The sequence below is a fragment of the Pararge aegeria genome, chromosome 12 (assembly GCF_905163445.1).
Source record: "Pararge aegeria chromosome 12, ilParAegt1.1, whole genome shotgun sequence".
In the NCBI taxonomy this organism is placed as follows: Eukaryota; Metazoa; Arthropoda; class Insecta; order Lepidoptera; family Nymphalidae; genus Pararge; species Pararge aegeria.
The window spans coordinates 7047812-7060724 of NC_053191.1; the positions used below are offsets into that span (position 1 = coordinate 7047812).

Here is a 12913-nt window from a genome sequence, read left to right on the forward strand (position 1 = left end):
AACATGAATGTTTTTCAGTGTCTGAGTATTTATCTGTATTTTATAAGTATTTATGTATACTATTTATAAAATTATTCATCAGTCACTTAGTACCCATAACACAAGCTACGCTTACTTTGGGGCTAGATGGCGGTGTGTGTAGTGACGTAGTATATTTATTTATATTTATAATGATACCTAATACTCGTAATAATTTTTCACAGGCAGCATGCGCTCTTTGCGTGGGAGCAGGCAGCTACAGCGACCCTCCCGATATCCAGGGACTGGCGCATTTCGTGGAACACATGGTGTTTATGGGCAGCGAGAAATATCCTAAGGAAAATGAGTTTGATTCATTCATTAAGGTAAGAAACTTATTATTATAATGTAGGGCCGGTACTTTCAAGTCAATGATTGGTGCATTCAAAACGCAGAACATGGACTCCATTTCTTAAAAAAAAACAAATTTGTTAAAAAGCAAGTTTTGAAGTCGGTGCCAAGTAAGTTTGCAATTATCTAAGCCAAATGTCAACTGCTCCTAACATTTTACAAAATATTGCTTTTCCCGAAACCGGGGCGTTAATTCTTAAGGTGTTCTCCCTGCACTTCACTATAAGCTACTTAATGTGAACAGCATAAATTGCTAACCAACAAAATGGTGAACGATAATGGTAATAATCGAATCACAACCCGTATTATACTTATTATCGTGTCTTTCCGGTGGCCATCCATCAAATCGCTATTGGTGTGCCTATAATATGTGAAAAGTTTTCTTGATTTCTCCAGGATCCCTCCAATAGATCTTGACCTGATGAAAATAGGACCACTTTGAAAGTGTACAGTTTCAAACAAAAAATAATCCAAGGCAATCCCAAATCGTAATAAAAGACAAAGTTTGAGGAACCAAACATAAAAATAACGAATTTGGAACCTCTTCCCTTTTTGAAGTCGGTTGATAAAGTGTAACTAATTACTAGAACTTAGTTTGTATATACCCGGTGCTTAAGTAAATGTTGATATCTTGTTTAACAGAAAAAAGGGGGATCCGATAACGCATCGACAGACTGTGAAGTGACGACCTTCTATTTCGAGATCCAAGAGAAGCATTTGCCTCACGCGATGGATATGTTCAGCCAGTTCTTTGTCAGTCCGCTTATGAAGAAGGAGGCCATGCAGCGAGAACGAGAGGCCATCGAGTCTGGTAAATATAAACATGTGTTTCAAGACCAATGTCTTGGAACAGTGCTTGTGTTTGTAGTGAGAACTTTGTACTCCGAATATGGGTCTAAGTGCCAAGTGTGAAATTTCTACTTACGTTTACGTATTCGATCGAGTAGTTAACCACGATTTACATGGAGTCAAAAGAGTGCCATCTAGTGACAATATAATAAATCCCTGACCAGGCAACCCGATAAGGAAGCTTAGATATCGATAGGGTAACCATAACAGATTATTTATTATATTTAAAAAAAGAAGGCCTAATAGGCCTTAATTGTATTATTATAATTTAGTTTATGTTGTTTTATTGCCTGTATATTATTTAAAATTTATTTAACTTTCTTATGGATTAAAGTCTGGGAATGGAAAGAAGTGGATGCATTACATACATCGCAATCGAGGCTTTAACTTAAACTTTTATTTTGTAGCATCATATCAACCCCTTTCTGGCCGGCCGGTCTCCTCCCACATTGAGAAGGAATTAGGCCGTACTCAACCACGCTGGCCCATTGCGTATTTGTAGACTCAACACGCCTTGAGAACATTATGAAGAGCTCTCAGGCATGCAGGTTTCACCACGATGTTTACCTTCGCCGTTGAAGCAAATTATATTAATATTGTAGCATACGTTAGTTTAAAAATCAAACAGTGCGGAATTCGAGAAAGTTAGTTCGGAGATTTGAACGACCTATCCTCTGCCATAGGAAATCCTGCAGGTAGTGCCTTCCAAGGATTCAACTATACTCGCACTGAGCTAGTGCTTCAATAAAACAAACAATATTGTTAACAAAATAAACTAACTCATAAAATTATACTATTGTGATTGTGTGAGTATGTGAAAATGTGTGTGTATTGATAGGTGAGTGCGCGTATGTTATTAGGTATGTACGTTTCGGTTTGTGTGTTTTCGTGAATTAGGAGATAATGCGAATATGTCTTAAAATTCTAGAATTCGCGATCGCATCGCCTTCGGATTCCAATCGCAAAGACCAGCTGCTGTCGAGCTTATTCCCGGAGGGGCATCCGGCTCGGACGTTCACCTGGGGCAACTTGCGCAGCTTGAAAGATGATATACAAGATGACGAAAAGCTGAATCAGGCTGCCCATGAGTTCAGGAAGCGACATTACAGTGCGCACAGGATGACGGTTGCTGTTCAGGTAAGCCAACTTATTTTTGCCCTTGACTGCAAGCTTACCTGGTATTTAGTGATGATGCAGTTTAAGATGGTGGCGGGCTTACCTGTTAGAAGAATAGAGGGTATTATAAACCCATACTCCTAAGCGGTTACTACGAAATGCGTCAACGCGGCACGTCTTTGTCGGTGGGGTGGTAACTAGCCAAGCCTCTTACCAGACTAGACAGCCTCAAAATCTTACTAAAAAGGTAAGTGAAAAAATTATAAAGGCAATTCGTTTTTCACCAAATGACACTATCGGATATGTTTTTCGACCGTAAATATGGTATTCTTGGCAATTTTCCACATTTTTAACTGCTGATTGCTGGGCTCAAAATTGCTGATTAATGGATCTAAATTCCATATGTCTATTTATAATTATTAAGATCCATTATAATTAGAGACTATCATACCTTAATATTGTTTAATTAAAGTGCTTTTTCCCTAACTAAGATCCGGTTTAAAAAATTTTAAAATGCATATCAAAATTTTGAAGCTGACAATATTTGAAACTACGACTCTCTGGAAATCCTGACCCGAGCGCTTTCCCACTAAGCTACGGAATTGATGCTGATGCCGCTATTAGTATATGCCTTTCAAAAATCAGTCTTATAGCGAGAGTAGCGCCATCTAGTAGGAAATATTGCAGAGAATACAGACTAATTATAGCTGTATAGACAGCTCACACAATTATATTCTAAACTGAGAATATTTATTTCAGGCTCGCATGGAACTGTCAGCCCTAGAACAATACGTTATAAACACATTTGGACAAATTCCCACGAATAAATTGCCTGCGGATGATTTCGGGGAGTTTGCATTCAAACCGGACACAGTTACACCAGAATTCAGAAGTATTTACTACGTGAAGCCCGTTAGCGATACCACGGAGGTACGTCCATTTTCTGTTTTGTTTTTACTTATAACTGGCACTTTAATTATGTCTCTGCATAGGCTTCATCAAGCCCTTTATTTATATTCTTATTCTAACACTATCATTACAGAATACTTAAACCTAATGCGATAGTGTCGCTTTAAAAAAAAAATCTTAATATCCTTATGCTATATCCTATGCTATTTATTTATATATTATTTCATTATTTAAGTACTTTCCTTAATTTTATTTGATTAAAGGATTCACTCTTTTTCACTTTCTGTATCTAGAGTTCCTTATCAGTTGTGTTACTAGTGAAAAAGATGGTTTGCCTTAGTGTACACCGACAATATGTCAACCAGAGTATTCCAATTGAATGAAAAATGTCTAGTAAGCTAATTAGGCAGCGCTTCCTCGAATTTAATGAATCCACTAGACTTAATAATCACTTTGACTTGCTTATATATTAGATTTTCGCATTAATCTGTATAGCGAACGCCTTTCCAACTTGCCTTGAGTTTTCGACGCAAAAATACTGTTTATCCTAGAGTTCTGTATGAACAATTAAAAGTAAGACAAAGCGGTGATAGCCCAGTGGTTACTCTAATAATAATAATAATGAGTGTGTACCAACCCAGTGCTCCATAAAGGGATTTTCCCATTTATTTCTTTCAAAATACTGTTGGAGCTTCCGCGCATCCTGCTCATCATTGGTGCAGATGTTTTTTTCATGATTGCGTAAAAGTCATCCACGTGATTTTCCGCAGACATTTTTCCCGCAGCAGAATCGCGGCAGCCCCATCAAGCCATTATTGTACTGTAAACGTAGGTCGTTATAGGCGCTCTGTGTATATAACACCCCACAAGTTGCATCATCATCGTCATCATGCTAACCATTCAGGGTCCGAGTTCGATCACCGGCACGCACCCCTAAATTTTCGCAGTAATGTGCGACTTAAACAATTAAATGTCACGTGTAAAAACATCGTGAGCAAACCTGCATGCCAGAGAGTTCTCCATAACGTTTTCAAGGACGTGTGAATTCTACCAATCCACACTGGGCCAGCTTGTCATTCTAAACCGAGCCGTGTCTCGTAATGGGTTGGTAATGATATGATTATAACGATGATGTTGTAATAAAGACGGTTTTTCTATTGTATACCATCTCACTGCCTCATGCTTATATGTTCCACACTATATGCGCAAAAGTGGCGTGCCGATATCTAGGTTTTACAATTACAGAGCCTAAATATCGGTTGATATTCTAATGTTATACCATCTCGCAGATACACTTGACGTGGTGTATGCGCTCCCTGCTGTCCGAATATGAATCGAAACCGCATCAATATATTTCATACCTATTGGGACATGAGGGCAAAGGAAGTTTACTGTCATACCTAAGAAAGAAGTGAGTTCAAAATATGTTTTGTTTTAAATTAACTTTAAACTGAGAAATAAATCGTTCTTGTGAAAATTATGTATTAGTCAAGTATTTTTGTATTTACGTAAATCTGAGTTACTTTTTTTTACCATCCATATTAGGTATCGTACCACACGCCGTATAAACAATTCATACCCGCTACCTGAATTCATGTTTCTCTACCACTCTGCTTACCAGATCATTTCTGCCGCATTCTTGCAAATTGTAGGACCATCTCCGATCTTAAGAACTCTAACAAAAGTAAAATTTGGGCTTGTTCGAGGGACGGATAAAACAAATAACTTTAAAAGCCGGCAACCCTATGGTGGCTTCTCTAAACATAACTATGTTCTTTTGCTCGTAGTAAAAATTTAAAAAAAGACGTCATACAAACAAACTCTCTTGCGCTCCTAAAACCTCCAATCATATCAAGTATTAGATGTGTAAAAACACATCTAATACTTTTTTGGTTAGTATACATTCGATGAATTTCGTAATGGTAGAGTGGAAGAAGCAAATTTCGCTCTCATCTCCCGCAAGATAGAAAAATGCTCTTTTTGGTAGAATCTGCTCTCCGAACCGTTGGTTGAGTCAGAAGAAACAGCATACTAGACGTTTCAAAATTGCTTGTAAAAAAGCCCTACTTGAAATAAATGAATTTTGGATTTATCTGATTTATCTATCGCAAAATAAACATACAGCCCCCGATTCAGTTGTTTTGACGAGGCGTGGGAATAAGAAGAACATCCTGGCTGAAAATCCTCTGACACCACGGCTAACATAGACAGGAGACAAAATTATATCCCTCCCCTGACAAGGGATAAACTTAACGCGTCCACCTGCCAAATCATGCCGGGGAATAGGAGAAGTTTACGCCCATTTATTATTACACATACATTATTTGGGTATTATTTACATTTATGCGCGAAAGCTCGGAGAGTTTATAAAGCTTTGAAAGTATATATATTTAGTGCAGTGGTTAATGAAAGCAAACTGTAACTTAACGGAATTGGTGTTTTGTTAAGTGAACGATGTCTAAACGCCTTTACAAAAGATACCTTAAGATGAAAATGTAATGTTATTTAAAATTAGCTATGTTAAAAAGGAAATCTCTATTTGCAGGGTATGGGCTTTAGGTATATATACTGGTAACTCAGAGAGTGGCATCGACTATACATCAATGTATAGTTTATTTTCCACGCAAGTTGTACTTACTAAAGAGGGTCTCGATCATATTGACGAGGTAAGTTTTATTCAATTTTTGCTATATTATTTATTTGAAAATTTATTAGTCTAACACGATTATTGTTATTTTAGGTTCTAGAAGCAATATTTTCATATATTAATATGTTGAAGACAATCGGACCGAAAGAACGCATATATGATGAAATAAAGGTATTTTTGTTAACTTATTCATATTTCGATTCTTGATTTTCAATGTCTGTAGTCACTAAGTCACATTATATATTTAGACCATTTAGTTACAAAATTGACTTGTAGACCTGCCTGTAGGAATCGCACATTCTTCCTGTATTAATAATAGAGTATGTGGTCATTCTCCGGTCTACTATGTCCATTAAATAAAGAAATAAAAAAAAGAAAGAAATACACCAAGCCAAGCGACACTCTCTTAAAATTATTTATTACATTAAGTAAGGATAAAAGGGAAAATATACTTATAGCATATTAAACTAGTTAAAAATAATAATTAACATTGATATTAAAAACCTTCAACAACATAATTTATTTTAGACTATAGAAGAGACAAGTTTTCGTTTTGAAGAGGAATCTCAACCGTCGGATTATGTTGAAACTTTAGCGGAAAATATGCATTTCTTCCCATCCGAGCATTATATCACCGGCGACAGACTGTATTACAAATATGACCCTAAGGTATGTATCATCATCTTAACCGATGTCGTCCAGTGATAGACGCAGATCTGTTGTAGAGATTTCCACACGCCAAAGTTTTGTGCTGCTTGGAAAAAGTGACAGACTCGAAAAGAATAGCAGTTGTGTTTACCTCATGGGGGTCTACGAATGCTCAAGGGTGCGGAGTAGCGACTCCGAAACTAGATTAGAACATTTCAAACCTTGGAAGTTGTGGTTCACCACAACTATCAACGTGTTAAATATATCATAAGCACTCTAAAAACGAAGCAATTATTTATTTTGTCTGATATTTTGTTAATGTTAAATTAATCTGAAGGTTAGCAATGTCGAAACATTTTATAATTATTGTGTAAATTTAATATGGGAATTCTTATAGTTACGTCAACTATGTATCATTAATATAAATAAGGAACAAAAAGGGGCATAATACAACACCCAAAACTTCTATGCTTATAGTCTTTATTTAGTATAATTTTATTTTAGTAAACATTCCATAGGATTGCTCATGTAAGATTTGATCCATCGTTAGATAAATCCCTTAGTTTTAAGCTTTATTCTTATTTCGCTAGCACAATCTTGTTACACACAAAAACGAAATCTTTGGATAAATAATATTTATGATTCCAAACAAGAATTATATTTGAATGTATTGTTACATTTTGGAACCGTTGAAGGATGTACATTAATGGGAAGTCATAGAAATCTGTGTATAAAAAATAACATCGAATTTCCTTCTCGCAGGGAATAACAGAACTATTGGAGTGCATGAGAGCAGACGCTGTCAACATAATGATCTTGTCGAACAAACACACTGTGCCCATACAGTACGACGCTAAAGAAAAGTGGTTCGGAACTGAATACAAGAGAATAGGTTAGTTTATTCTTTATTTATTAACGTATTGAATTGATTTTTTGATTAGCATTTTTTATTGCCTTTTTACAGAGCAGATTTACTTAAATAATTACACAGTTCTTATACTTCAACAAAAGCTAATAGCTACCTTATAAACTAATTAAAAGAATTCGTAAGTGTTCTTTAAACATTCTATAGCAGCTTGGTTGTGGGATTGGCCGATTTACATTTAAAACCTTAAGTTAATTTGCTACGTCCAGATATACAGTCCGAAAAGCTCGGAGAGGAAATCATTTTAACCATAAAAGCAAGGCATAAAATTGAATGTGCCGGGGAGGCGGAACATATTTTCTCCGGGGTAGTTTTTTAGATATTTTTACCAGATTGGTAAACTTAGACTGGATATTTTGTCACAAATAAAATTAAAAGTTTGTGTATTGACAAATAAGGTTGGACCGCTACATCGACAAAAGCTTAGCTATTATGATAAAAAAAGGGATATTTCGGGATTTCAGCGGTTATGTTTTTTATAACTTACCTTTCAGTCTAAATAACTATATAAGTATATGATTTTAATGCGGTTTAGAAGAAGAAACACTTTACTGCACATATAACGTACAGGAAAAGAAACAATAAGGAGTATACAGTAAACCATTAAAAGCGTTTTATTGTATTAAAGAGGTTCAGAACAGGATCTTAAATGTATTTTAAATCTATAATATGAACCCAGAGGTTTTTCCCATGTTTTTTTTTACTATGGCCAGTATTAAAAAAAATAATGGCATCATATTATACTTGTAGATGTCCCAACACCGTGGCTCGATAGATGGTTAACAGTGAAACCCTACGAACAATTTAATTTGCCCGATAAAAATATCTACCTCACTACAAATTTCGATCTGATTCCGCCCGCAATACCTTATCTAGAAGAGGCAGAGAGACTTGGAATCGATCTTACAAATAGTTCTATTAAAGATATACATAAAAAAGTGTCGGCGAGTGAGAGAACTAGTGTTGTGTTACAGCAAGGAGATTTGATTGCAACTGTAAATCATTTTAGGTAAGAAAATGTTTCAGTTTTTAAATCTGTACTAATATTTTAAACGCGAAAGTGTGTTTTTGATTGTTCTTCTAAACAACCATTCAACTTAATTTTTTCGTAAAGAGTCACTTGAAAGGACGGAGAGTAACATAGAACTGTTTCCACAGAATTTGTAAAAAAACAGTAATAAATGCGGACTAAGACAACGCGAGCAAAAGTTTACAGTTAATGTTGTTATTGCATTACTTGCTTTTTAATTTATAATTGGTCGTAGTTTAGAAGACAGGACTCACCAAACTCAAAACTCAAACTTTCTTTTGAGTTATTGACATTTGGGTATTTTTTTATACTTATAACTAGTCGTTTCCAGCCCGCTTCGCTGGGCGAATTGAAAAAGGAAATAAATTACATTTTATGTTTCATTTTTATTTATTTTTTTCATATTTTATTATTCTCCTATTTTTTTATTTTTGTATGAACATAAATAGGCCCCGCGGATAGAACTGTAAGCATCGATATTGTTTAGACTTACTCAAATTCCAAATTCCATCGATTTAGCCTGTATCTTTCATCCAGGTGATTTTTCTCACTAATATTCATTGTAACTTTCAATGTGCAATCATTATAACATTTCCGTGCCTTTCTTCCAAAAATTAATAATAATTGACATGAAGAAAAAAATTTGAAATGAGCATTGAAAGTTTAAGTTAAAGTCATTGCAAGTCTCATATGTGAAGTTGAAATCTGTCTAGGTTCAAGTGCGCCGAATTTTCTGTTAACTAAAATTTTCTCCGTGACATCAATTTTTTATAGAAAATTAATTGTGCATGTTTTTTATGAATTCTATTGGAATAAGTAACTAAATTTCTTTTCCACATCTCATGTGCTTGGAAAATGCATTCATTTTAATCTGTTACATTTCCGCGATCCCGCAATAAAAGAATTCGTCGGTTATGTAGTCTGCAAAAGTAAAATGAATGTAAAATTCTTAGTCCGTTGATTGGATAGCTACATGTAAAGTTAAGTTTTTGAAACCTCTCAATGACTTTTTCTCCGCTGCCAAAAAGACGATTGTTGTAAGGAAATACACGAATATCCCTACATACACGAAGATCCCCACCAAATTTGGAGTCTGTAGAAGTTACAGGTTAGAAATAAAAATTTTATATTTTAACACCCACCCCCGCAATTCCTGTCGGAAGTAGACTTTATTGAAATCCATTTTGTGATGTTCTTTATGTGAATAATAAAAGATTCCTACCATATTTAGAATTTTTAGAAGCTATATTTCGAAATTGAAATTTTTTATTGTTAACACCCACCCCCGCGAACCTTATTGGAGGTGATTCATTGTAAAATCCGCTCGAAGATCATTTTTATATTACATATAGAACACTCTCACTAAATTTGGAGTCTATAGGAGCTATCGCTTGGAAATTGAAAATTGTTAACGCCCCCGCAATCTTCTTTGGGGTGAGCTATCGTAAAATTCGTTCATAGCCTATTTCTACACCTCTTACACAAGATTCCTACCAAATTTGAAGTCTATAGGAGCTATAGTTTAAAAACGGGAATTGTTCATTGTTAACGCCCCCGCAATCCCCTTCGGGGAATGAATTTCTTAAAATCTATTCATAGCTGACCTCTACATAGCAAAAGTAATATTCCTACCAAGTTTCACGTTTCTAAGTCTTATGGTTCCCGAGATTTCGTGGTGAGTGACTATATAGATGGGAATTCTTCGATTATCATCGAAATTTTTAACTTTTTATCGGGCTTTTTTAAAATTTTCTTACATACAAAACTTTCTCCTGACAATTCTGAAGATAAAAAGAAGCCCAATTGGTCCAGCCGTTCTCCACTACCGTGAGTAGATTCTTAGCTGAATGTAAAAAACCATAATCCGTTTAATACACTCTGTTGAAATCCATGGAAACAAAAGAATCAAGAGAAAATGCTTATCTTTTGTTTTTATTAGCGGGATAAATGTTCATAAAAGTAAAACAGCAATAAAAAAATGAAGGAATGTTGGAATTCAAAAAATAGATAGCCATAAACCATCTAGGAAAAATTTCGCATCGAATGGTGGTAGTATCATGTCGATACGATCAGTGGTTTAGGCGTGATTGAGCCTCAAACGAAGACCATTTTCATCATATATATATAGATATAGATTGGCGGATCAAGCAGATGTCCTATCTAATACCTAAGCGGAAAACTGTTGCTGTTTAATTAACATATTGCGGTGTTAGAGCCATTTTTTAAAGTGTATCTTTTTAGGTTAGATCAACCCAATCTGCTGCGCAAAAACCGTCACATGGAACTATGGTACAAACCCGACTTCAAGTTCCGATTTCCCACTGCGCTGTTGTATTTGTATTTCATCACGCCATTAAGTCTGAAGTCTCCTCGAGAGTAAGTCGTCTCTTCATCATACTAACTAACTTTAGTAACTATACTTTTAATTGGTGTCTTAGTATTATTTCTCCTTTCTTTGTAGTAAATGTTTATATTTGAAATAACAGTTCAATTCCAAAATGTTCTGTTTTTTTCACATTTTCTTTAACTTGTGTGCTTGTTTAAGTATGTGTTTTATTTTTAAATAAAATCCACTTAATCATAGTTTTTTCATTTAGATATTTTGTTTTCAATATATTTTAGTTTTTATTGCTGAGTATTTGGTTGTTGCACGTTATTGACTTGGCACGGTTTGTAAAAAGAATAAGCGCATTTTGGAAATGATCAGTAATTAAAATATTAAATTTAAATCTTATTATTTATTTTTATCGTGTTATATGGCGATCATTGATCATAAACTAAAAAGTTGTTAATGTTTTATAATTTATCTTTCATTTTGTTACTATGAACTGAGCACATTATTACAAAGAATTCTTCATTTACTGTAAGCACGTATTGTTTTATTTTCAGGGCTTGTCTAATCGATCTGTGGACAGATGTATTGCAGCAAGGACTTAAGGTAAGAACATGATTTTTATACATTAGTAGTTGCATCGTAGAGATGTCTCTTAAAAAGTTCAAAATTTGTAATCAACGTAAGCTTATAGAAAAATCCAATAATAGTATAAAGGAATACATAACTGATAAAGCAGCTTGGTTGTGAATTACTGCTCTAATCAGGCTTTCTCTTCTAATTATTTTAAATGTCAATGTGAGATGATGATAACAAAAAATAACATCTGGGGAAGTTTGTTGTGGGTCTTCCAGGCCTCGTTTTTTCATACAGTTTATATATAGTATTGTAGAAGTTATCGTGGCAATAAAGTTTTTCTATTCTATTCACCAAAATGTAATCGGTTGGATTGTCATTTTTTTTTTATTGGGAGACTTCGGCCGTAGCGAAAAAGACGTGCCGCTAAGCGATTAGCTTTGCGGTTTAAGAAATTTATTGTTTTCATAAGAACAGTATTCACTTACATGAAAACTTAAGCTATTACATTATAAGGTTTGCTGAGATTGCAAGTCAGAGCGTGCTATACAAAAAAAAACCTAATTCAACATGCGAAAATAATTAATTCACATCCGTAAAAAGTATACAAAAATATGAGGGTAGTATGGTACCATTGTAACAAAATCCCACTATTGCTAGGCATATACGCCTGACAGGTTAAGCCCGTTACCATCTTAGCCTGCATTATCACTTACCAGCAGGTGAGATCGCAATCAAGGGCTAACGTAGTGTAGTGGAATAAAAAAAAATTGAAATGTTATTTTAGAACTATGAATAGGAATTATAACATGTTGTATATTTAAATTTATAGGAAGAAGTGTATCCAGCGAATATGGCGGATTTGTCGCATTCATTGTACGTATCCGACAAAGGTTTGACGCTGAAGGTCAACGGCTACAGTCAAAATTTACACGTAAGTATGTATGAAATTAAATAACAATAATAAGTACATCTAGGTATCTAACAGAGATCGCTTTTAAGCGATAAGGCCGCCTTTTGTATTCTACTCCAGTGTTTGTGTTTCTCTCTATTCTTCCTTTATTTTCCTTACTGCGTGTACAAGTTACCTTAAGGTACTTTAAGTGGTGTACAAATAAAGAGTTTAAATAATAATAAAGGACATAATTTTTTTGTTATGAAAATTGGTATATAGGCTGACAATTGAAAGTGTAATTCTACGCACGACCTGCAACATGCCGCCCTGTGTATTTCAACTTCATGTGCCTGTTATTACACCGGCAACCACGCCCTTCAGACCGGAACACAGTATTGCTGCTTAGCGGCAGAAATAAGCATAGTGGTAGAACTTCCCCGGACGAGAGATAAATTTGAAGATGTGAATTAATAACAGTCTATTACCAATACACCCGGCTAAGTTTGTTGAGGGCTTCTTCTTAGACCAAGACGCGTTTGGAACCCTCGTAGCTTTAGTTTTAAGTTTACGAATGTGGTTATCACCATCATCTCACTACCGTGTTATTCTTATGTACG

General features: G+C 34.9%; 1 protein-coding gene across 1 annotated transcript in view; it reads left to right on the forward strand.

Annotated features, from left to right (window-relative positions):
• Positions 1-12913, forward strand: part of LOC120627955 (nardilysin-like) — a 36177-nt gene that overhangs the window by 8802 nt on the left and 14462 nt on the right. Inside the window, exons 3-15 of the mRNA XM_039896086.1 lie at positions 204-344; positions 1012-1180; positions 2147-2355; positions 3094-3264; positions 4533-4654; positions 5789-5909; positions 5984-6061; positions 6419-6559; positions 7301-7430; positions 8214-8472; positions 10735-10869; positions 11383-11431; positions 12234-12335. Coding sequence (XP_039752020.1) covers positions 204-344; positions 1012-1180; positions 2147-2355; positions 3094-3264; positions 4533-4654; positions 5789-5909; positions 5984-6061; positions 6419-6559; positions 7301-7430; positions 8214-8472; positions 10735-10869; positions 11383-11431; positions 12234-12335 — 1827 coding nt within the window. The remainder of the gene's footprint in view (positions 1-203; positions 345-1011; positions 1181-2146; positions 2356-3093; positions 3265-4532; positions 4655-5788; positions 5910-5983; positions 6062-6418; positions 6560-7300; positions 7431-8213; positions 8473-10734; positions 10870-11382; positions 11432-12233; positions 12336-12913) is intronic.